Genomic DNA, 25469 nt, shown 5'->3' with positions numbered 1-25469 from the left:
CAGACAGCCGGGAAAGAACACACAGCACACAGACATAAGCGGTGCATGGGCTAGTTCACCAGCAGTCCTATCTCACTGATGGAAAGAGCTGATCCTGCTCAATTCAACTGTTCATGTGAAATCAACAGACTTTGAGATCAGTAAACAAATGGACACATCTACACGTGACGTTATAATGTACATCATCTCATCTGGAATATGTACACACCACATAGCCGGGCGCTAGTATATCCTGATTCTCCATAGACAGGCTGAAAAGTGTATACTGAAGGGGAAAAAAGGGGGGTAAAAGGCAGTAGGCCTATTTAGTACAATCTGATAATAACATCAAATTGAATAACCACGTTATTTTATTGACAATCTGGAATTGAACAATAACATGTATTTACCAGTAGCCCAATAAAAGGTATTGAACAGGCATCGCTATAATGAATCTTAAAATCGGAGCTTGACGAGATTAGAGGCGTGACGCGTGTAGCTGTGGCAGACACTCGTCGACGGAGAATGGGCGAGAGAGAGCGCGCAAGGAAGGAACTAAAATAAAAAAAGTTAAACTAAAAATGGCTTCCTTGTCTTTGGAGTCTGCAGAACAATCTGAGAATAGCACGGAGAACCCTACCCAAGAGGCCGCTCCGGTGAAAGAGGAGACGGATCCGGATGAAGTTTCGGAACAATTGCTAAAAACTTTTCAGAACTCGGCGCTCAGCTTTTCGACCGATCAAGTAGCATGTCTGTGCGAAGCCCTTCTACAGGCGGGCAATGTGGATCGCCTGTGGAGATTCCTATCAACCATCCCTCCTTCGGCGGAGCTGCTACGTGGCAACGAGACGCTGCTCAAGGCCCAGGCACTAGTCGCTTTCCACCGGGAAGAATTCAAGGAGCTGTACGCAATATTGGAAAGCCACGACTTCCACCCGAGCAACCATGGGTTCCTGCAGGACCTCTACTTGCAGGCGCGCTACAAGGAGGCGGAGAGGTCCCGAGGTCGTAGCCTGGGCGCTGTGGACAAGTATCGGCTTCGGAAGAAGTTTCCCCTGCCGAAAACAATCTGGGATGGAGAGGAAACGGTGTATTGTTTCAAGGAGAAGTCTCGCAATGCACTGAAAGAGTGTTACAAAAGCAACAGGTACCCCACTCCAGACGAGAAGAAAAACTTGGCCAAAGTGACTGGACTCTCCCTCACGCAAGTCAGCAATTGGTTCAAGAATCGACGACAGAGAGACCGAACCCCGTCCGGTACCAACAGCAAAAGGTAGGCTATGCATTCCTTTCTACATTTGTCACCAAATATCCCATTAAATAATTTCATACACGATTGCATGTCAAACATCTATGTCAATATGGTTCGTTTTATAATGAACACAATTGTTTATGTGCAGAGTTGTTTATTTTTAGCAAGGCAGCCAGACTATGGGAGTACATATAGACTATACTGCTGCACACGGCACACACTAAGATATGGATTCATTTGACTCAAATAAACAATGTTCACCGAAATTCTCCTGATCAGATAGGTAGGAGTGAGCGCTAGAAATTAGCCTAACATTGTAACATATATGGATCTGTCAACTGCAATATTATTTTAGTGCTTCAAACATATTTTATGTCATGTAATGCAGACAGACTGATCCATGGGCTCGACTGTGTGGTCTGTCTCAACTGTATGGTTCATGTCCAACATATTTAAATCAAATTCCATCAATTCCGGCAATAACTATATTTCACTGCAAGGTCTACACCTTTTTGTATTCGGCGCACGTGACAAATAAACTTTGATTTGATGTTTATGAATGACAGAATGCGTGAACTCTTTGACTGTGATAACGCCACACATGTCTTAGAGAGCACGACTGGGAGCAAGAGCATGTTGCTTTGTTGTGAAATGTGAGATCCGGGCGCCCATTGTGGCTCAAGTTTCCTGAAATCCTGCACCGCAAAGCCTCCCGGCGGACGTCTGCGCGCTCCCGAGGCCCTGCACCGCTGGGAGAGCAGGGGGAGCAGAGACCGAAAGAGAGAGGAAATGGTGTAGCTGTTGGGGAACAAAAGGAGAAAATAATATATTTAAAACCTTAAATGTCTTCAGCTCTCCTGTGCCCCGTTTGGAGTGCACATTTTTAAAAAACTAAACGTTTTATTTATATATATATTTATTTATTTATTTATTTTACTGTTGTGTGTGTGTGTGTGTGTGTGTGTGTATATAGGCTACATACAGTATGCTAGTTTTGGCCAGGGAAGTTGGCAGTTTACAAAGCTACACAGGAAATTGGGTTTTTCATGTGTCAGTTGTTGATGTCCTTTATTCCCACGTGTGGAGAAATAAAGAGAATGCCAATCATCCCCTATGCAGTCCAGTCTTTATCTTATACCTAGGGGCTGTGGTGGCTGGGGACAGTAAATCAGTTGTTCTCTGTGTTAACCACACTGCTTCAGTGCACTAGGATGTTTCAGGACATACACATCACATACTGTGTAAACCATAGGATCAAAGCCGATTGTCACTGACGGTTATTGATTTACCATATGTTATGTGTATTGTAACATTCTGATCCCTTTCCCCTCTTTTTCCGTTCCATCGGGCAATCCTTGCCCTCTACTCCCCCTTCTTCTTTCATACGCTGTCTCTGTTCATTGTCTCACTCCTCCCCCACGGTTCACTCACCCTATCTTTCTCCTCTGCTCCTCTCCTGTGTTTTCTCAGTGAGTCCGATGGCAACCACAGCACAGACGATGAGGCTGATGATATCTCAGACAAACCCGAGGACATTGTGGGCTCCACAGCCTCCATCATCTCCCTCTCTGGCACCCCCTGCAGCACTGGAGGCCAGATCTTCCTCAACGGGGCTGGTGGGTTCCTCACCGCCTCCCACCCCTTACTCCTCAATAGGGGCTCCCTGATCTCCGGGGCAGGGGGTGGTGTCATCATCAACGGGCTGACCCTGAGCGATGGCCACACGGTTACCCTCAGCCCCATATCGGCTAACTCGCCTCTGCTCTTCAATGGAGCGCAGATCATATCCAAAAGCAGCGCGGTTGTGCAGGATATGGGTCTGGAGGGCCAGGGGGTTACAGCCATGGAGGCCCAGCCCAGCTCTGACATCTCCCTCCCCCTGACAGAGGACCGTAAGACGGACAATGTTAGTCTGACGAACCCCTCGACTATCCCCACCCTGGACTTCATCAATGTCCCAGAGGGGATGGTTCTCAAAGCAGAGGACATCCAGACAGTCTCTCCTTCCCCCTCCTCTTCCTCCTTGTCTTCCCCCTCAACATTCTCCCCCACCTCCCTCCCCTCCCTGGTTCTGACTCAAAATGGCCACCTCTCCAACACCCTCCCGGTCTCTAAGTCATCCCCGGGCGTGGTCATCTCCAGCCCTGTAGTGAGCCTCCCCAACCAGCAGGGGGAGTATGTGGTGTTTGCCACAGCTGGTTCTCAGCTCACCCCCTCCAGCTCCATCTGCCAGGTGGTGTCCTCCTACAGCTACTCCACCCCACAGGTATTCTCCCTGCCTCAGGTGGTGCCCTCCATCCAGGGTGTCCCTGTATCCCAACTGGTCCAACACAACCCTGGAGGCCAGTGTCCCCAGTTAGTCCCTGTCCCCCCCCTCACCTCCTCCCTCCCCCAGGGCACCCTCTCCCAGTTCCAGGGCCACCAGACTCTGAACGTTGCCCCCAGCCTCGCCCAGCCCCTCCCCCAGCATCATACTGGTTCCTCTACATTGGGAGCAGGATCCACCATCCTCTCCCTGTCCCAGCTCACCAATGGACAGCTCCCCCAGGGACTCACCCTCCAGTTGGGTGACCAGCCCTCAGCTACAATCCCCACTCTGACACAGATCCAGTCCCCACTAGGCCATCCTCAGATCATCTCCTCCCCTACCCAAGTGGTTCCCGTCTCCCAGTCCAAAGAGACAACCCCAGCCCAGTTGGTTCCCCTTTCCCTGCCCCAGCTGGTGCCTGTCTCCTCCGTGGGACAACTCTCCTTCCCTCAGGTCGGCCCGGCCACCTCTTCTCTATCTGGGGGGACTTTCCAGATCCTAGCCTCGGCCACTGGAGGTGGGATTCCTCAGGGGCCCTTCAGGATAAACCAACTGGGACCCCTCCAGACTGTAGGCCCCTCGACTAGCATGGCTCCTGGTGTCCAGCTCCTCAACTCTGGGGTCATTCAGCTCCCCTCCGCCTCGCCAGGTAACTTAAGGCTCGGACACACAGAGAAGACTGCCAATAGATACTTAGCACCTCTGCCCAGTGTCGGCAGTCAACTTTTTTGTTGTTCACATCATATAGATCAACCGCTGATCAGATCACTGGAACACTCCAAACCACAAGATGGCAGTAGCTTTGTTTGGCTTTTGCTACCTGGCAAACGGTGATGCTAACTGTTTAGCTAAAATTAGCTAGCAAGGGAACTGGCTCTGGCCGTATGGGATAATGGAGAGTGAATATGGCTAGCTCAAACTCTTGGCAGCATTCTGCCTTCTCCCTACAGTTTCCGTCATTAGTTTTGCCCACGACTACCTTGTGAACAATGCTCTGTTTTTAACGTTAATAATCATCGCTTGCAATACGGCTTTTTGAAACATATGGCCCTTATCTTTCATCAGCGAGAAAGAATCCTTCAAATAAAAAAATCTACTTAATGTAGCAATTTGAACAAATCCATACAGCTGTGTGTGCGCCTCCATCCGACGGAACTACATTTCCGCTGCACTTCCCGAGTTACACTTCCACACAGGTGTTTGGAGCTAAATGGCTAATTGGCACAGGCCTCTTGTGTTCTGTAAACAAGCGTTGTAACATGGAGATATGGAAACACTAACTTTAACCCTATCCAGTTGTGTATCAATTGAACCTTTTTTTGTTTTTAGAAAGTTATTTATCGCCGATATGAAATAAAAGGTTCCTTATGCATCCAAAACCGTACCACGAGTGACGAGTGTTTAATGTTTAGATTGAGCATCTGGGCTCTTTACAAAAGTCCCCCGTACAGAAGACACCTTCATCCAATGACTCTTCTGTGGAATGTAATGGAACTGAAAGTCATGAACAAGTGATAGCTAGCTTGGTAAAGCAGCTAATGTTATGTGCTGCACTTAACACCCCATGTGTTTCATATGAAGTGTTGTGTGACTGCCTGGCTCAGTTGGCAAGCTAACGCAGGGTGGATGTCAAGTGCCTTTCCCCCCCCCCGTTTTTGTTGTCTTCTGTTGACGCTCCTTTTCAGAGAAGCATCCCAATATGGCGTCTGGAGTATGGGTGTGTGAACTGCTCTGCCATAGGTTAGGCGGTTTTGATTGTGCGGTGTTTTTTGTTGTTGTTGTCCCTCCCGTTTCTTACCGCGCAACTACCGTACATTTGAGCTATAATACCGCAAGAGTTTCGACTTCTGTTTTGAAGCCAGAGGATGAGTCTGATTTCACTGTTAGTTTTACATAAATAATTGTACATTTTCAGTTATAGTTGACGATTTAGTTAATTTTTTTACATTTAAAAGTGATGATGGGTGTACTGTTGCTTCATGCGTTTATATGCGTGTGTTTACTGACTGTCCCCATGATACTAGGTAGCTTCTTCCCACGCCGTTGCCGGACAGTATTGCTGGTCAAGCAAGCTGTGTCCCGGTTTTGTTTCCGTTCATGCCCCTCCATTGCATAGACTTTATGTTCATGTATCAATATTAGTTATTTCTTGTGTAGGTTGCTATCCTACTTGAAATAAAATCTGCTGTCTGATTGGCTCAGATTAAAGTTGTGTTGAAACGGCAGGTTCGTCAGTATCAGATCGGTACGCAACGGGTTGTCTTTTGTTCTAGCAAGATAAGGAAAGCCTTGTACTGAGTACCTATCAGCAGTCAATCTTCTCTGTGTGTCTGACCTATTACTAAGTCATTCGCTTTTTAGGGCAGATTTAGCTATGTCAATGTTGGTGATGAACTGCTAACAAATCTTTTTTTCACTACTACTTTCTCTCCACTTCCACCTCTCCTCTGTCCTGTAGGGAATCTCCTCTATGGTGGAAGCCCCATCCTGAGTTACCAAAACGGCAAGCTGATCCTAACTATCCCAGCTGGCATCCAGTTCGGCAGCCTGCCCATGAAACCCGTCCCTGAGCCTTCTACCCACCCCACCAACGGAGTAGGCCCTGGACTCACCCTCAACCCTGTCATCCACCCTACACCTACCCTCCTCCCAGTCTCCACCTCCGTCCCAACGTCCAACACCCTAGAGACGTCCCCCCTCTGCTTCATAAACTCCTCTCCGCTCTACTGCACTCATGAGACGGGTGTCCCCACCAACCAGTCCCTCTCCACCCCCTCCCCACACACCCTGGACCTCTCTGCCACCCACACCCCTCTCAATGCCCTCACCCCAGAGAGCATGCTCTCTCTCAGCCCCATGTGCAGCGGAGTGACCCCCACTACTCAGCTCTCCCAGACCACCTGGAGCCCTGTCCCCCTCTCCACCTCTGCCAGCCTGACTATGTTTGACGTCCGTGGGAAGGGGGATCTACCCGAGGATCCGGCTCTGCTGGGCCTACCTGGTGGCGAGGCACTGCTACTGGGGAGCCCCTCTCCAGACCAGGATGTGGACAGGGTGTCGCCATTGGGGGACCCAGAGGAGATGGATGGAGACCCCAAGATCCTCACCCAGCTACAATCAGTCCCTGTGGATGACGAGTTGGGGCTGTAATCCAGCCCCCCCCCACATCACCATAAACTCAGTCAGCAAGACTACATGTTACGGAACAACCTCAGTGCTCCCTTGGATAGGTTTGCATTGAGGAGTGGACTGGCTTTGACTCGTATGAGAAATGTGCTTTGACTCAAAAAATCCTAGGCGATGATCCTTTTGGATAAACCGTCATGGGATAGGCTGATTGTATGCAACATGGAATGACCTGGAGGATGGCCTTGCATCTAGGCTAGCCTGTTACCTGATTTATGTTACACAACTGTCCACTGCTTGGTTTCCACAATTTTAGAACTCTTATACTGTTGTCATCTGCCTCCCATAAGCCAAGAGCCCTTCCTGTGTCACAAAATCCAGTCAGAGACAAAATGGAGGCGATGAGTCAACCGTGGGAGTAAAAGTCTTAACTCTCCAAGCAAGGCACGGTTCCTTTTACTCTGCATCAAGTTGATTTCTAAGGACATTCTGCGGCTTTTATGCACAGACGTCCCCGTTTCAGCCAAGACTATTTGTACTACAAGGGAATGAATGCCTTGGGTTTTAGTTGGCGTTGGGTTGAGCAGTACGCCACGGCCAGGTTGTCTTGTTTAAGTCTCTAAACTCCGCCAAATGCCGACGCAGCCAAGCGTTAAGTCCTGTTGAAGTTGGACTGGGTGGTTCTGAATGGCTGCTCACTTTGGTGCTGCTGAGTATTGCACAGTTTAGCCTCAGTGAACGCAAACAGAAAGTGGGCTGACCGTGACACCAGAAACCCCGGAACACTCTAGCATCGAGATGGACTGTGTACTCCTCTCTGTCAGCAGTGTCACTGCGTCAAGGGCACAGGCTCCTCATTTAACTACAGGTTGGCATACATGCTAAGCTCTTGTCACGTTTGAGGTCTGTTGGAGGAAATGGAGTCACCAGGGATTTTTTGAAAACAGCTTTTTATTTTTACTCTATGCAATCAATGCATGGTCCTCTGTAAATATGACCATGTGACATGTAAACCAGTCTAATTAGGATAGACCAAGCTTTAGTGAAGACAGTGTATGAAACCTATGTCTAACGCGTGTACACTACACACTCTGCTTGATCACATGGTGCGAATATTTGCGCCACTATCGTACACTATCGTACACTATTGTACACTACTACAAATTGTCTATCAATTAACAATATTTGTTATGTCTTTTTTTTCTTCTTTATATTACTTGTATGGGTTTGAGCTAGACCTAATAAGTGCCTTATCTAGTTGCTGAGGTTGGTGGTCCAGTGTGGGTTTTCTTGCCTTTTGTATCTTCAAAGTGAAGAATGTGCTCTACTCTTTACAAAATGAAGCACCATTGTGACGAGCAACTTTCCCACATTGATGTCGAATATGAGTTTTGTAATAACCCGTATCCCTCTTGAACTCCAGAGAAACGGATTGTGATGCTCTTGGTTGCACGTCCGTCGCTCTTTTAGCATCACTACCACCTACCGTGACATAGTCACCATTGGGAACTCCCTCCTCATTGTACGTTTTGCACATTTCGTCCATGTCATGTTTACGTCTTCGGTGATGGCCAGATTCTATTCTGGAAAACCTGCCTTTTCTCTGTTCTTGACGAATTGCACTCACTGATCTGAAGGGACGGGATAGGTCGAATTAGCTGGTTAGGTTGAGTTTCAAACAGCCTCTGTCTATCCTGATGAGTGAGTTACGAAGCGCTGAGGTGACAGGTCTCCTAGAATGGAATGGTATCCAGCGAGACTTGGTGCAGTTGTTTTCTCCATAAACGTACAGTACTCACCATCTCTCCATAACCAAAGCACAGATGGCAGTTAGTTCTCTGGCCAATGGTAGCTACTCTTCAGTGTCACTCCAAACTGTGTTTTTATATTTGTGTGTTTTGTTTATTTTCTGTGTGTATTTAAAGCATGTATCAATCATTTTCTAGTAGTAACTTTGAATACTTCGAATGGAAAAGAAACCGAGCGGTCCGTGAGGAAAATGGACATAGGAAAAAGCATGAATGGACCGTCCCAGAGGATGGCTGGTTGTACAGTCTCAATGTGTAGCTAATGATAATCACCACTTCTCAATATTATACACTTTCACAATCTGAATAGTATGTTTAATACCTGTCAAAGGAATGTTACAAGTACTTGTTTTTTTTATCGGTGTTTGGAAATGTTTCGTTGGTTCTAGGCATTTTTTCCATACGGTGCATGAGTTGGAGGCTAAAGGGAATGTGTTTGTGTGTTTTGTTTGTGTATCCATGAGCCCACCCCTTGTCTACTAGTAGTGGTTTTTCTCTTTTAGTGTGTGGTGCTCCAAAGGCTGTTAGTGTCAGGGGCAGGAATTTGTACACACACACACACACACACACACATATATACAAAGATGTGCTAACACACACAACCTCCAGCTGAGTTATCCAAAGATGTATTTTTTTAAATGTACTTTAAGTGAGTAAAGGGATTATTAAATAATAAAAAAAAACATTTTGAGGTTGGTTTTGTACTTAAAGGTATTTTATTTTTTATATGCAGTTTTGTGATATTCTAATAAACTATATAAAGAATAAATGTTTTGTTTTGGGGCGGTTTTGTGAATGCTTCTATTTAAATCTCCATGTGAGATTTATGGGTCATGGGGAATAAACTATTGAGTGCCTACACTACCAAAACACGTTAGAAGCGCTTTTGCAATTTGGTTAGTAAATTAGATTTAAATACACTTGTTTGAACAACACAACCCTGCTTTCTCTCTGGATGAATGCTTTCTCTGTTGTGTACCCAATCAGGTGTGTCTGTTTTTGTAACCCCCATGTTCTCAGGTTACCTGTGAGTTCAACATTGCCAGGGCGGAGACAGGGTATGAATAAGGAGAGAGATATATATATATATACACATTCATACAGACTTATTCACCCGACAGCAGCTAACATTCTCTACAGGCTCTCAAGCTGTCTCTAAAACATTTCCCTTCACAGAGAGTTGTGAAAGGTCACAGAGGTAGGCCAACTAACCTTTGACCTCTCGTCGTGCGTGGGCTCCATCTCCATGGCAATGGTCTTCTCGGCAGAACAAGTGGCGTGTGTGTGCGAGGTCCTGCTGCAGAGCGGACGCATGGAGAGCTTGACTGGCTTCCTCCGCACTCTTCCCCCCTCTTCCTCCTCTTGCCTGGGGGGTCTGGAGAGCGTCCTGAAGGCACGGGCTGCAGTGGCCTTCCATCTGGGGCGCTTCTCGGACCTCTACGCCCTCCTGGAGGGCTTCCCCTTCTCCAATCGCAGCCACCCCCTGCTGCAGCAGCTCTGGCTGAGGGCACACTATCTGGAGGCTGAGTGCCAGAGAGGGCGCCCCCTTGGGGCTGTGGGGAAGTACCGTGTACGCCGTAAGTTTCCCCTGCCAAGAACCATCTGGGATGGAGAGGAGACCAGCTACTGCTTCAAGGTACAGTGAATTAAGCCTACTAGGTTTGTTTGAGTAAATATAAATAATATATTTAATATTATACTGTTTCGGAACATTTTTGCTTCTGTAAAACAAAATGTCCCTAGGGCCTTGTGGAGTCAAGATGGTGTTTGTCAAGACAAAAGGACTTTTCTACCTGGAACTCAAGTCTAAAGTGTCTTACTCTGTCTGCTTCAAATGTACTGAACGGTGCAGATGAAGGAAATGAGCAGAGGCCTCTTACAGCTACCATGAACTTTAAATCATTATCCTACTTGTTTCATCATCATCATTCCGGTTCCTCTTTCTAGGAGAAATCCCGGAGTGTGCTGCGGGAGTGGTATTACCATAAACCGTACCCTTCACCACGTGAGAAACGAGCGCTCGCGGCAGCCACCGGTCTCACCACCACCCAGGTGAGCAACTGGTTCAAGAACAGACGGCAACGGGACCGAGCAACTCACCATACTACCGGGTGAGTCTTCATTTTCTCTGCTCTCCCTCTAAAACGTTTCACGAGAAAATATTCATCCCTCCTTTAATTTGTAATGTTTGTCTGGCAGTCAATCCTCTTTTGCTTTAGGACTGTACTACCTCTCATTTTGCAGTGGACTACCACTGCCCTCTTCTGGCACGACCAGAGAACTGACATGTGCTCTCTCTCTCAGGGAACAGGAAGGTTGTGGACCACTTATTGGCTCCAACAGAACCCCAGGATCAGCATACCCCTCTGACAATGACCTTTCATCTCCAGGCACCCCCAGTCCCCCCTTCTCCTGCCCCCAACCCCCACCTCTGAGCCATATGGGTGGGGGACAACTCTGAATCTTTCCACTACCTGAGCCATCATGTATAGTATGTTCACTTCAGAGGCAATACTATTCAGGTGTCTAGCCAGAAATGTGAGAGAACAATCTTTTTTAGTAACTTAGCTCTGTAGTTTCGTGACACCCTTAATTTTTGATAAAGTGTTTAAATCTGAAAAAATAAATAAAATGCAGTTTAATAGAAAACAGTTGTCACCAGACCTAATCATTGACACAAGCATATGTAAATAAACAATGTTTAAAAAGCAGCACTCTGGCAAGATGTGTTGAATGATACCAATGGAAATACAAGAGGTAATGTATACAGAAGATATCCAGTGATGGTACAACCATTAATAGGCTTCTTCAGGTTTTCTGGTCAGTGCCGTGCTCTGTGAATATAACCTTCAATGTCAGCTGTGAGCTTACTGCATGAAATCAAATGTCTCATATCTGACATTCACAGAAATCGACTGATGATCATGATTATATAGCATAAAAAAAGGTTTGTCAGTCAGTGAGAATATAATTCAGAGAAAGGCATTTTTTTTTCATGAATGTGTACCATCAAGTGTTTTCTGTGATCCAAGCTGCCAACATCTAGCAATGTAACTTGATGGTAGTTCTGCTCTCAGATCAATGTGTCTACGAGTCTGTTGGTTTCAGTGGATGGAACATCCATCTGCCCTGTTCTTTTGCAATGTCAGGGCAAAACTGTCCCCAAACCCGTCTGTGTATTTCCTACACTGTGGTTAAAAGGTTTCCAGGTAAATCTGTTGGTTCTGGTTTATGGGACCAGTCCAACGGCGAGTCCAGGTGTGGTTAGAAGCCCAGGTACTCAGCCAGAACCTTTGAGGTTCTCCACTGTGGGCTGGTGCATGTTCTCCTCAGTGTCATCCAGTGTGTACCAGAACAGGGGGAAGGGGGTGACAATGACGTGAAGCACATGAACACCTGAGTTGGCGCGAAAGAAAAAAAGAAATGCAGGATTGAAAGTATTTCATAAGACAAAATTCCATCAGCCAAGGCGACGTAGTGTTGTGATACTGTGTCTGTCTGTATATGAGCACACCCTCTGACCTTTATGTAGGAAGGGGACGTAATTGATTGTCACCACAGCCTGCAGCAGGTTGGTGTGTGTGGAGCCTGTGTGTGTGGGGGGGTGCCATGCCCTCTGCCAGGTGCCTTGATCCGTAGAGAGTCTGGCTGTCCACTCCTCAAATGACTCCTCTCTGTCAAAACAACACTAGCTGGAGGGTTACAGCAGATGCCTGCAGAGAGAGGGAGGGGGGAGTATTTAATAGCAGAAGATGAGAGAGAGTGGTGAATTTTTTTGCTCTGTGCCAACTGGTAACTAAGTAAAGGCCAAGGCAACATTTCATCACATCTCAATTCTCATTTCCCAGCAACTACCTCACTCCTGCAGTTGATTTTCCTTTCTGTGTGAGGCTGCAATGATGTCGCAGTTTGACTACCAAGATCAGTCTCCTGGGGGGGGACACTGCTTAACAGAGGATTCTGCGGCTAAAAACAGGGCTGCTCTCTGCAAGGCTACAGTCAGCACCTTATACTCTACACTGCAGAGGGAGAGAGGGGATAGAGTGTAGGGAGAGAAACCCAGCTACTCAGCATCTCTCTGTTCTTTCTATTGCAGTCTTTATTCTGTGTATCTGAGTAAACTGCCTGAAATCAGACACTGATGTAAAGTTATGACCACAATGTTAGGCTCATTGTGTTACTGAATTTTGTTTGCTGCCAACTTGGGATGGGTGTGCTTTGAACATTTGACCGTTTCTCATCAAAATCTCCTATACTGACTAAACTGATAGATATAAAATGCAGTCCCTGGAAATAAATTGATGGACAAAACAGGACAAGGTACCTGCTGGGTGTCCAAAGCAGAAGCCAGCTCTAGGATCATGGCACAGGGCACCACTGAGCCGCTGGCCCCCAGGAACACCCTCTCTGGGACGCGGGGGTCCAGGGCAGGACTTTGGAGTCATAGTGGCAGGTCAGCAGCAGCCTGCGAGGGGCCCCGGGGTCAAGATGATGTTGGAGAAGGTGACCTGACCCCGAGGCGTTGGCGACAGGAGAGTCGAGTTCTACTGTCCAGCTTTATTGGAGTTTAACATTTATCGATATCATGACTATCGATGGTTAGCCTACTCTTATCTAAAATATTTTGTATTCAAATAAATTAATGCAGTAACTGCCATGGTTTGTAATTTATATAGCCTCTCACTCAACTGAAAACATCTAATCCACTGATAACGCAACACAACTTGCTTTTCTGGCACCAGGTTTTCGTTGAGGCAAGGGTTTATTTTAAAGGCGCTGTCCCTGCCTGACAGATCTTACAAAGCCGCGATAGGTATTTTACGTATCAGCTAACTACTGAACAAAAATATAAATGCAACATGTAAAGTGTTGACCCCATGTTGATATGCTTAAATAAAATATCCCAGATATTTTCCATACCCACAAAAAGCTTATTTCTCTCAAATGTTCAAATTTGTTTACGTCCCTGTTAGTAAGCATTTCTCCTTTGCAAACATAATCCATCAGCCCGACAGGTGTGGCATATCAAGAAGCTGATTAAAACAGCTAGATCAATACACAGGTGCACGTTGTGCTGGGGACAAAGGCCACTCTAAAATGTGCAGTTGTTTCATACAATGCCACAGATGTCTCAAGTTTTGAGGGACTGTGCAATTGGCATGCTGACTGCAGGAATGCCCACCAGAGCGGTTGCCAAATAATTTAATGTGAATTTCTATACGTCGTCGTTTTAGAGAGTTTGGCAGTATGTCTAACCGGCCTCACAGACCATGAGTATGGCGTCGTGTGGGCAAGCGGTTTGCTGTCAAAGTTGTGAACATAGTGCCTTGCAGTGAGGTTATGGTATGGGCAGGCATAAGCTATGGACAACGAATAAAATTGCATTTTATCAATGGCAATTTGAATGCACAGAGATACCATGACGAGATCCTGAGGCCCATTGTCTTGCCATTCATCTCCCGCTTTCTCATAATGCACAGCCCCATACTGCAAGGATCTGTAGACAATTCCTGGAAACTTAAAATGTCCCAGTTCTTCCATGGCCTGCATACTCAGACACATATCCCATTGAGCATGTTTGGGATGCTCTGGATTGACGTATGACAGCGTGTTTCTGTTCCCGGCCACATCCAGCAACCGAAGAGGAGTGGGACAACATTACACAGGCCACAATCAACAGCCTGATCAACTCTATGCAAAGGAGATGTGTTGAGGCAAGTGGTGGTCACACCAGAAACTGACTGATTATCTGATCCAGGCCCCTACCTTAAGGTATCTGTGACCAACAGATGTATTTGTGTATTCTCAGTCATGTGAAATCACATTTACATTTACATTTTGAATGAATATGAAATCCATTGATTAGGGCCTAATGAATCTATTTCAATTGACTGATTTCCTTACATGAACTGTAACTCTGTAAAATCTTTGAAGTGGTTGCATGTGGAGCTTATTTTTGCTCAGTATACAGTTATAGCAATCTGTCAGTCGATGACGTAGCACGCAACCATAGGTTGATGCGCACAACCTCTGAGCCAGAGGAACGCGACCGTTACATTGTTGCCCCTTCTATCCACTCGCATTCCTGTTCCATTGGGTTCCATTCAGTGTTTCATTTGAGGATTCAGTCGATACATTGTATGCCCCAGGTCACATGCCAGCAACTCTAGCAGACCCACAACCTGTTTATGTGATCAAATAGTTAAATACCATTGCCAGGAAAGATAAAAAATAAATCCATCATTATGAAAGAGTTTTTTATATATGTTCTTATAAAACAATGAAAACAATTTACACTTTTAAATGTACAGTCATTGATACAACATCCCCCAGAAAAACAATGTTCAACCATAAGTTTGTTGATGCATAAAGCACCCCTGCCTCATGCAGAATGCACCAACAAAGAAAATCAATCTAAATCATAAAATCAATACAGCATACATAAAAATAAAAGCACAGTACCCTCTTCATTTCACTATTTTGTCTTTTTCAGGTTGCAAAAGTGGCCAAAAATAAATTATACAAATATTAAACATCAACAAAAAAAAAGTAATCATACAATTGATCCATTTACCAAGTTTCGGTATTACCATTTCTGATTTGTGCACGTGCAACATTGATGCACCGAGCTATGTTCAACATGTATAACTGCAGTTTGCTTCAAATCAAATATATCAAAACTAAATCCTTAACACCCGTACCCCTCCACACACACAAATAAACAAAATAAAGATTAAGACATCGAAGATAACGACATCACAGCACATTTGCTGAGCTTCAGTGATAACATGAGTGTCTAGGGTTGTTTCAGTTGCTCTTGGTTTTGTCCAAGATGAGATGATTTAACTGGCTGGAGGAGGATGGGCAGCTTACAGGACACAGGGAGGCAGACTACAACAGCGTCTTTGGATGGGCACTGATGAGCAAATACCAGAGATGGTGAGATGAAGAGAAATGGAGACAGAGATGTCTGTATATATGTTGCTCTTATCTAAACGGAATGTCTCAACAATGTACAAATGTTTTTGAAAGCGTGGGGGGGCAGTGTTGAGTAGTGCGTTTTGTATGTTTGTGTGCCACATGTGTGTGAATGTCCACTGATCCAGCCACAAAAGGGTTTACACCGTTCAGGTACATGCCCACACACAAAACAATAAATACATAGTACAGTTCTTAAAGGGGGGTGTCTGAAAGGTCCTGAGAGTAGTGAGGGGAAGAAAGGATTCCAGTTGAGGCAGGGCAGAAGGTTCCTAAAGAGGGTCTATGATGAAAGGGTACTTAACTGTGCTAGGGGCTTACATTTACTGGAACAAAAATAGTAATATGCTCCTTCAGCAGACCCTTTTATCATTTTTGTGAATGGATGTGGCCCAAACGAGAATTTGAACCCACACCATTGGTTTAGCCAGCTCCACGCTCCCCTCCATTTATCCCACATTCATAACAAACAATGGACACAAAGACACAAATCTGTAAGAAAAATACTTCCTGTAAAGAATATAACCAAGCTAGTGGGAATAAAGTGTATTTGTGTTGATTTATTTTAGTGTATTCCTGTCAGATGGACATTTTTACAAAATGGCCACAAGTTTCACACAGACCCACCACCCCAAGCGAAGCTACTTACGTTTGAAGTCATTTAGCAAGGTCTCACAGTTGTGTATAAATTGTTGAGTTTGATTCTGCAGACACTAGGACTGTCTGTTAGCTAAATTAATGTATAATACCCCTTCATTGTAGTACACACACACACGCCGCTACAGTGTTTAAGAGATAACTTCTACGAGTCCTTTCTAAATGAACGCAGGTGTGTACTAGCAGTTGGTACCCAAAACAAAAACCACAAAATATGCTAATTCTACAAATTGTAAAACAATCTGCTTAGATATTTGTAAATACCTTTAAAATGTTAACCGAAAATGGACATTGAGATACTATCATTGAGTTTATGACACTATATTCTGTTTCATAAACTGAACGAGAAGGCTCGTCTCATATCACCAGCGTAACTTGTCATATTACAGCTTGCTCATAACTGAAATGCCCTGTGTCAGCTCTATCACACACTCAACGAAGGGTAAAAATAACATCGCCAGAGCTCTCTATTTTGTGCGATAATGCATTGTGGGAGTATTTGCTGTACCCTACACACCTTCACGAGTTACACACCCACCTCTTTAAGTCAGTTATATCAGTACAATAGACATGTGTTCAAGCTATATGTTGAGTCACAAAGGCAAAACTACAGTACCATGTCTTTTATAACACACGTCTCCCAGAGCATTCTGGGAGTTGGAGTCTTTTCTTTTTGGCTGATTCGCTTCAGGAACAGTATTAGGCCTCGCTGTGTGATCTTTGTGTTCTACAGTTCAATAAAATCTCTCCTCTTTATTGGCTCTGCTCTGACGCAGGAGTGTGTAAGACCTCAGTTACAAAAAATAAAAACCTACAAGCAGGGACAGAGAGGGATTCACTCTGGGTGCACAGCCTGAGGGAGTCGGCTTGTGCAGTGTTACAGTTTTTAAAAAATAGGCGTGTCTACTTGCAGGCTCTTCTGTCTAGGCAATTGGGTTTCAGATGAGCCAACGGGGATCCATTGGTTCTCTGCAGTCCCTGTGTCCGTCCAGCCCAGAGCGAGGCAGGGATTCTGGGGTAGGAGGTGCACAGCAGGGAGGGTGGAGGCGTAACGCCAGGTCTCTCTCCAAAAGCAGGTCAGAGTGGTGGAGGGGTAGTGCTCCTCTTCTCGCCTACCACCCCACCCCTCTAGAAGAGGCTGGAGGGAGATAGTGTGGTTGGAATGTGACAGAAGCAGCAGGTGAAGGATAGAACGTAAGAATGTAGGGGGGGTCCTTTCCCTCTCTTATGCTTAAAAGCTACACATTTTCTTGTACATAATGTCACACCCTAACTTACTTGCATTCGTTCTATTATCTACTGCCCATGTATTCTACAGTACCTAACCAGACCCACTAACAAATCTATTCCCCACTCAATCCCAACAGCATGAAACTCACTGTGGCCGCGTTTCCAGTAAGTCTTTCCACTAAATCACACTTATCCTAACCTCTTCCCCCCCCCCCCCCCCCCCCCCCCCCCCATCGTTCTCTGGCTTAGGTCACACGTCCTCTTTGCGAATGCTTTCGCACGCCCTCTCTGAGGTCGCTTCCTGTGTCCGGTGTGAGCTCACTTCCTCTGCGGGGTGTCGGCGAAGAGCATGCTGAACTTGCGGAGCTGCTCGCTGGCCGAGTGGCTCTCTTCCTGCAGCCGCTGGTTATTCTGCCGCAGGTTAGCCATCTCAGCCAACAGGTGAACTTTGTCCTTCTTCTCCTGAGGGACAGAGAGGGAGGGAAGGTGGGGGAGAGACAAAGGGAGCGAGACAGAGAGACAGAGGGAAAGGAAGAGTTTATTTATTATCTGTTTCTGTTCTTACCTGCGTCAGCGGTACAGCCATATATATTAGCATTGAGACTAAATGTCTCTCTGGTGTAAACGGTACCTTCTCCAGGTCAGTGTTGAGCTGCTTCAGCATCACCTCTAGGCTGTACAGTCGCCCCGAGAGGGCGTTGGGTACCTCATCCCTGAAAACACACAAAGACAATAACTCGCCCTGTCATCTGGGTTACGTAGCAGGTAGGGCAGACAGGTTTAACAAGGTGTGTTCAACAGAACAACAGAGTTCATCGGGACCGTACAACGCAGTATGTTAGTTCGGTAAACAAGAGGTAGTTTCAGTGATAGGTTGTAGTTATGCCCTGAGACAGCACAAGCTGACCGGCCCGACTGCTGTAACTCAAACACTCCACTGTCTGTTTACAACAGGTGTTCAAAGATCCTTGGTAAATTGTTTGATACATGTGTAACTACCACAGCTAACTACGGGATGGTGGTTTCTACATGTGACAGGTGAGGTTGACCTGACAAAAGGGAAATGGGAAATCCAAGTGCAGGCAGTGCTTTTATACACTCAAATGTTGGGTTTAGGATTTGGAGTGTCAGTGTCAAACAGAAAACATTCCTAATCAACTGCCATGAACTTAACATTGTGCGTCCGTGGCAGTGTCTATGGATGGTGATTGTTTGAGCTTGTGCGTGAATCTTGGGTGTGTGAGTTTGTGTCTTGTGTGTGAATATTAGTGAATTCATGCGAAGTGTGTGTGTGTGTGTGTGTCAGAGACTTACCCGCTGAAGGTGGGGGTAGTGCGTGGAGTCTGAGGTGTTTGGAGCTGGATTGGACTGTTGATTGGCCGCATGTCTGGAGGCTCACTGAGCGAGAAGAGCGACACTGCCCTTTGCACTGTAAAACACACACAGACACACACTGTTACAATGCTGCATTTCCCCATTCACAATCAGCTACCAATCTACAAAATCTGCTTCCCCTCTATCCATCCATCCATCCATCCATCCATCTATCCATCCATCCATCCATCTATCTTCACAAGGTCTACATTTCACACAATCAAGCCCAGCCAGGAGCAGCTTAGCTGGGCTAGGGCAGTAATTGAGGCCCAGGATAATGTGTCAATAGGGGCCGTACGTGTTTGTGCCTGCTGGAGCTGCTGTGAGAAGCTTTGTGGTGGCAGGAGACCAGAGGGACCCAGGTGTCAAGAACTGAGGTGAGACACACTCTCTCTCTCTCTCAGCATGTATACACAAACAAAATCTCTCTAGTAAATATCTGAACACACACAGAATACTCACACTCACCCTCGTAGGCCTTGGCAGCGTTGACCAGACTGGCCCACTCCAGGCCACAGGCAGTGTCAGGCAGGGGCATGAGCCCCGGGTCCAGCCTCCTCAGGGGGGGAACCTTATCCCTCACCTCTGTCAGAGACAGCTCCGACGCAGACAGAGGGACTGGCCAGGCAGGAGGGGGGGCAAGGAGGTCAAATGAAGTAGTCTTAGCAGATTAGCATTCATGATGATGTCATGTGATAAACTTTGCTTCTTGAACTATAACTGATCCTTGTGCCTTCTTGATATACCATAATTATGTACGGATACAATGAAGTGAGAAGGTAACATCAAGCTGTGGCCCCACTCACCCTTCTTGTTGGGCACGTGGTTGGCAGAGTGTGCATGGCGTCGGGTGGGCAGGGTGCAGGTGAACAGCAAGTCGCTGGGAGTCCCCTGGTCAAACAGGGGGGCAGAGTTGGCATAGCTGGCATCCCTGCGCCCGCTGCACAGAGACTCGTCTGAGAACGTGCGCTGAAGAGTGTGTCGAGGAGACTGAAAAGAGAAGGGAGGGAGGTTAGTCGTGGGGTAGTATGTTTGTGTGTGAGCAAGTGGTAAGGTTTGGGGGTGTGTATGTGTAAAATAGTGTGTTGTGTATATGTGTATGGACAGTACCAGTCAAAAGTTTGGACACACCTACTCATTCAAGGGTTTTTATTTATTTTGACTATTTTCTACATTTACTCTACATACTGAAGACATCAAAACTATGAAATAACACATATGAAATCATGTTGTAACCAAAAAAGTGTTAAACAAATTCAAAGTAGCCACCCATGCCTTGACAGCTTTGCACACTCTTGGCATTCTCTCAACCAGCTTCATGAGGTAGTCACCTGGAATGCACTTGAATTAACAGGTGTGCCTTCTTAAAAGTTAATTTGTGGAATTTCTTTCCTTCTTAATGTGTTTGAGCCAATCAGACAAGGTAGGGTGGTATACAGAAGATAGCCCTGTTTGGTAAAATACCAAGTCCATATTATGGCAAGAACAGCTCAAATAAGCAAAAACAAACGACAGTCCAGCATTACTTTAAGACATGAAGGTCAGTCAATCTGGAAAATGTCAAGAACTTCGGAAGTTTCTTCAAGTGCAGTCGCAAAAACCATCAAGCGCTATGATAAAAGTGGCTCTCATGAGGACCACCACAGGAATGGAAGACCCAGAGCTACCTCTGCTGCAGAGGATAAGTTCATTAGAGTTACCAGCCTCAGAAATTGCAGCCCAAATAAATGCTTCACAGAGTTCAAGTAACAGACAAATCTCAACATCAACTGTTCAGAGGAAACTGCGTGAATCAGGCCTTCATGGTCAAATTGTTGCAAAGAAATCACTACTAAAGGACACCAATAATAAGAAGAAACTTGCTTGGGACAAGAAACACGAGCAATGTACATGAGACCGGTGGAAATTTGTCATTTGGTCTGACGAGTCCAAATTTGAGATATTTGGTTCCAACAGCCGTGTCTTTGTGAGACACAAAGTAGGTGAACGGATGATCTCCGCATGTGAAGCATAGAAGAGGAGGTGTGATGGTGCTTTGCTGGTGACACTGTCAGTGATTTATTTAGAATTCAAGGCACACTTAACCAGCATGGCTACCACAGCATTCTGCAGCGATACACCATCCCATCTGGTTTGCGCTTACTGTGACTATCATTTGTTTTTCAATGACCTAACACACCCCCAGGCTGTGTAAGGGCTATTTGAGCAAGAAGGAGAGTGATAGAGTGCTGCAACAGATGACCTGGCCTCCACAAACACCCGACATCAACCTAATTGAAATGGTTTGGGATGAGTTGGACCGCGGAGTGAAGGAAAAGCAGCCAACAAGTGCTCAGCATATGTGGGAACTCCAACACTGTTGGAAAAGCATTCCTCATGAAGCTGGTTGAGAGAATGCCAAGAGTGTGCAAAGCTGTCATCAAGGCAATAGGTAGCTACTTTGAAGAATATAAAACATAAAATGTTGGTTACTAGATGATTCCATGTGTTATTTCATAGTTTTGATGTCTTCACTATTATTCTACAATGTAGAAAATAGTAAAACTAAAGAAAAACCCTTGAATGAGTAGGTGTGTCCAAACTTTTGACTGGTTCTGTATGTACTGGGTTTGTATGTGTACTGTGTGGCCCCTCACCGTGTCTCTTTGTGGCATCTCTCCAGGGTTGTCCATGATGATGAGTTTCTTCAGGTCGTCCTCGACGGTGCTCTTGTGGGATCTCCGTGGAGACCGCAGGTCCCTTAGCGATGCTCGAAGACGGGGCTGTCCGAACACGTTCTTAGAATTCACGTCCACCTGTCTGAACAGACACACACACAGCAGGAATATACTGTAGGTTAAATACAGTAACACAACTTATCCCACTGATCATGGCTTAACACAGTGGCATGATGCTTGAATTTTAGTTGGTAGTGTAGCACACTGGTGCCACGGTAGACCAGTGCATCTCAATGCACGCACGCACGTGCGCGCGCACACACACACACACACACACACACACACACACACACACACACACACACACACACACACACACAGTTCAAAAGTTTGGGGTCACTTAGAAATGTTCTGGTGTTCTGGTTAGAGCCAGTTTGCGCTGTTCTGTGAAGGGAGTAGTACACAGTGTTGTTCCGAGATCTTCAGTTTCTTGGAAATTTCTTGCATGGAATAGCCTTCATTTCTCAGAACATGAGTAGACTGACGAGTTTCAGAAGAAAGTACTTTGTTTCTGGCCATTTTGAGCCTGTAATCGAACCCACAAATGCTGATGCTGCAGATTCTCAACTTGTCTAAAGAAGGCCAGTGTTATTGCTTCTTTAATCAGGACAACAGTTTTCAGCTGTGCTAACATAATTGCAAAACGGTTTTCTAATGATCTATTAGCCTTTTAAAATTATAAACTTGGATTAGCTAACACAACGTGCCATTGGAACACAAGTGATGGTTGCTGATAATTGGCCTCCGTATGTCTATGTAGATCAGCCGTTTCCAGCTACAATAGTCATTTACAACATTAACAATGTCTACACTGTATTTCTGATCAATTTGATGTTATTTTAATGGACAAAAATGTTTTGCTTTTCTTTCAAAAACAAGGACATTTTTAAGTGACCCCAAACTTTTTAACGGTAGTGTATACACACACACACACACACACACACACACACACACACACACACACACACACACACACACACACACACACACACACACACTCTTACTTCTTGCTGCTGTTAGTGTCAGAGCTGTAGGTAGTGGGTGTGTTTGAACGGGAGGGGGCGTTGTCGTCTGGTTGCCAGGCGCCCAGTCTGCTCTTGCTGTATAAGGCCTTGGGGGCGGAGCTGGAGAGAGGGGTGGAGCTGAGTAGAGCAGAGTTAGGCGTGACTGTGGCGGCTCGGACCGGCCGTGATTTCTCTGCTGCAGGGGTCTTGTAACCTTGGGGTGTATAGCAGGCCCTGTGACGACACACAGACGCACGGCATTAATGTACAGAGAAACACATGATCAAATCCATAAATCGATCTATCCATCCGTCTACATGCATAACAAAGTCAATATAAACGATGCACAGGTTTAGAGATATGCTTGAGTTGACGGATCCACTCAGGGTGAGATACATAACAGACACAACAAACCACACGTCACATAGAACAGCTGCTGTTGGAATTCACATCTCAAATCCCCCTTTTTCTCTCTTTTTCAACCAACATACCAACCAACCAGCAGCAACATCTGTGAATATCCCTGACCAGCTATCTGGCTTTCTCTGGACATACATCCAGCAAACCATCCACCCAATCACTCAAGCAACCATTCATCTACACATGTCCATCTAACCCACCATCACTCAATACCTCCACCCATCCATCTTAACACTCACACGTCTCCATCCCCATTTCCTAAGCTCCTGTACCACAGTTTAGACTACATACCTGTACGTTACGTGTTGTGTCCCACTGTGATGGGTGCCTCTGTGTGTCAGAGTGCCAGTGTGCTGTCCTGTTTCCCTGAAGTGACTGGGTATAAACTGGGGGACTGGAGTGATGGAACTGGGGTCTAAACCCCCAATCCTTTAATCCCCCTCTAAGAGTAGCTGGACTGTAAATATGTGTGTCTATGTGTATGTAGGGCAGGGGTGGTACATCTGGCCCATACATGCCCCCCCATAGGGATTACACAGTGATGTGTTTCGGTACGTTCAGTATGAGGGGTGGGATGCCTGTGCAGACAAAACATACAGTTCTTTGTCCTCCCCACTTCTACTCTCTTACCACTACTAAACGCTAACCTGAGTTGGAGTGTATAAGCTCTATCAGTGTGTGTCTCTCTTGTACCTGGGTTTAAATGAGTCTGGCTTCTCCACGTTGGATCCAGGAGGAGGGAAGGTACGCGTGCGGTATCCTTTGTTCTGATTGGCAGGTAATACAGGTGACGACTCTAGTCTCCGCCCCTCGACTCCATTGCCCCTCACCCCAGAGACGTCCTGCAGCCCGCTATTATAGGTTGCTGAACAGTGCAGCGGCTTCTGTGATTGGCTGGACTGGTTTCCGTGGCGACCGCCGGGCTTGGTGTTGTAGAGGGTGGGGGCGTCAATGCCGCTGTCGCTGGATCCGCCCTTACTGAGGGGGTCGGGGTCAGGTTCAGCCAGGTCGCCTAGGCAACCCCCGGATCCCCCCGGGCCTCCTCTCTCCCCCCCGGCCCCGTCGAACCAGCGCTCGTCACTGTGGCTGCTGGACGCGTTACTGGAGAGAGTGTTACTGCTGGAGTGGCTGGAGTACTGGGTCTCACCCTACAGAGAGCGGGATGAGGTGAGAGAGAAAGAAACGGTAGATACTCAGAAAAGCAATGGGCAGAAAATCTCTCTAAATAAAAGAGGACAGTTATATCTGACCTTTGAGTGTCTGTTGGGGGAGTCTTTCCCTGGGACGTCCTGTCGGGTGGGTCTCCTCTGCCCCCCTCCTCCTCCTGGCCCCCGAGACGATGACGCTGGGACATGCCATAGGGGCTCTGGGCAGAGAACACACACACCATTACACATTACCCATCACAGGTTTAATGTAGTGACAGGTGTGGTATGTAGGCCAGCATTATGTTTTATGTGTCCACTGTGTGTGTGTGTGTGTGTGTGTGTGTGTGTGTGTGTGTGTGTGTGTGTGGTCACTGTATTGGGGTAGTCAGTATTTAAGCCTCTTTTCTGATGTCTAACTCAGTTCGATTTGGACCCTCTCCAACTGACTCTCTTTAATCCTGACTCTCTATTTCTGTGTGTGTATATGCATACGTACAGTTGAAGTCAGAAGTTTACATACACCTTAGCCAAATACATTTAAACTCAGGTTCTCACAATTCCTGACATTTAATCCTAGTAAAAATAGGTCAGTTAGGATCACCACATTATTTTAAGAACGTGAAATGTCAGAATAATAGTAGAGAGAATGATTTATTTCAGCTTTTATTTCTTTCATCACATTCCCAGTGGGTCAGAAGTTTACAGACACTCAATTAGTATTTGGTAGCATTGACTTTAAATTGTGTAACTTGGGTCAAATGTTTTGGGTAGCCTTCCACAAGCTTCCCACAATAAGAAGGGTGAATTTTGGCCCATTCCTCCTGACAGAGCTGGTGTAACTGAGTCGGGGTTGTAGGCCTCCTTCCTCACACACACTTTTTCAGTTTTTTCTATAGGATTGAGGTCAGGGCTTAGTGATGGCCACTCCAATACCTTGACTTTGTTGTCCTTAAGCCATTTTGCCACAACTTTGGAAGTATGCTTGGGGTCATTGTCCATTTGGAAGACCCATTTGCGACCAAGCTTTAACTTCCTGACTGATGTCTTGAGATGTTGCTTCAATATATCCACATAATTTTCCTCCTCATGATGTCATCTATTTTGTGAAGTGCACCAGTCCCTCCTGCAGCAAAGCACCCCCACAACATGATGCTGCCACCCCCGTGCTTCGGGGTTGGGATGGTGTTTTTCGGCTTGCAAGCCTCCCCCTTTTCCTCCAAACATAATGATGGTCATTATGACCAAACAGTTCTATTTTTGTTTCATCAGACCAGAGGACATTTCTCCAAAAAGTACGATCTTTGTCCCCATGTGCAGTTGCAAACCGTAGTCTGGCTTTTTTATGGCGGTTTTGGAGCAGTGGCTTCTTCCTTGCTGTGCGGCCTTTCAGGTTATGTCGATATAGGACTCGTTTGACTGTGGATATAGATACTTTTGTACCCGTTTCCTCCAGCATCTTCACAAGGTC

General features: G+C 46.1%; 3 protein-coding genes across 4 annotated transcripts in view; 2 read left to right on the top strand and 1 right to left on the bottom strand.

The window, feature by feature from the left end:
* The first annotated feature begins 301 nt into the window (after positions 1-301).
* On the top strand, positions 302-9255 carry LOC115205928 (homeobox protein SIX5). Its single transcript, XM_029772370.1, has 3 exons — positions 302-1252; positions 2702-4188; positions 5998-9255. Exons 1-3 carry the CDS (start codon positions 561-563, stop codon positions 6687-6689), a joined length of 2871 nt encoding a protein of 956 aa, XP_029628230.1. The 5' UTR covers positions 302-560; the 3' UTR covers positions 6690-9255.
* A 329-nt stretch (positions 9256-9584) lies between these two features.
* six9 (SIX homeobox 9) lies at positions 9585-11122 on the top strand. The gene is made up of 3 exons (XM_029770500.1): positions 9585-10109; positions 10421-10584; positions 10778-11122. Exons 1-3 carry the CDS (start codon positions 9720-9722, stop codon positions 10932-10934), a joined length of 711 nt encoding a protein of 236 aa, XP_029626360.1. The 5' UTR covers positions 9585-9719; the 3' UTR covers positions 10935-11122.
* A 6423-nt stretch (positions 11123-17545) lies between these two features.
* sipa1l3 (signal-induced proliferation-associated 1 like 3) overlaps positions 17546-25469 on the bottom strand; it is a 102419-nt gene continuing 94495 nt past the window's right edge. Inside the window, exons 15-23 of one of the 2 annotated variants that reach the window (XM_029772367.1) lie at positions 24104-24219; positions 23547-24001; positions 22434-22667; positions 21349-21511; positions 19519-19702; positions 19175-19330; positions 18653-18767; positions 17970-18051; positions 17546-17800 (exon numbers count right to left, since the gene is read on the bottom strand). In XM_029772367.1, the coding sequence (XP_029628227.1) occupies positions 17657-17800; positions 17970-18051; positions 18653-18767; positions 19175-19330; positions 19519-19702; positions 21349-21511; positions 22434-22667; positions 23547-24001; positions 24104-24219 (1649 nt within the window). In that variant the 3' untranslated portion in view covers positions 17546-17656. The remainder of the gene's footprint in view (positions 17801-17969; positions 18052-18652; positions 18768-19174; positions 19331-19518; positions 19703-21348; positions 21512-22433; positions 22668-23546; positions 24002-24103; positions 24220-25469) is intronic. The other variant, XM_029772368.1, reaches the window with a different exon arrangement.

The sequence above is a fragment of the Salmo trutta genome, chromosome 13, assembly GCF_901001165.1.
Source record: "Salmo trutta chromosome 13, fSalTru1.1, whole genome shotgun sequence".
NCBI classification, from domain to species: domain Eukaryota; kingdom Metazoa; phylum Chordata; class Actinopteri; order Salmoniformes; family Salmonidae; genus Salmo; species Salmo trutta.
The sequence above is the reverse complement of the archived record's forward strand: the minus strand, read 5'-3'. Positions and strand labels throughout refer to the sequence as shown.

Coding starts and splice junctions, on each gene's coding strand:
- LOC115205928 (XM_029772370.1), top strand. CDS start 561: ATGGCTTCCTTGTCTTTGGAGTCTGCAGAACAATCTGAGAATAGCACG. Junction 1,253..2,701: donor TCCGGTACCAACAGCAAAAG/GTAGGCTATGCA, acceptor GTGTTTTCTCAG/TGAGTCCGATGGCAACCACA. Junction 4,189..5,997: donor GCTCCCCTCCGCCTCGCCAG/GTAACTTAAGGC, acceptor TCTGTCCTGTAG/GGAATCTCCTCTATGGTGGA.
- six9 (XM_029770500.1), top strand. CDS start 9,720: ATGGCAATGGTCTTCTCGGCAGAACAAGTGGCGTGTGTGTGCGAGGTC. Junction 10,110..10,420: donor AGACCAGCTACTGCTTCAAG/GTACAGTGAATT, acceptor TCCTCTTTCTAG/GAGAAATCCCGGAGTGTGCT. Junction 10,585..10,777: donor GCAACTCACCATACTACCGG/GTGAGTCTTCAT, acceptor TCTCTCTCTCAG/GGAACAGGAAGGTTGTGGAC.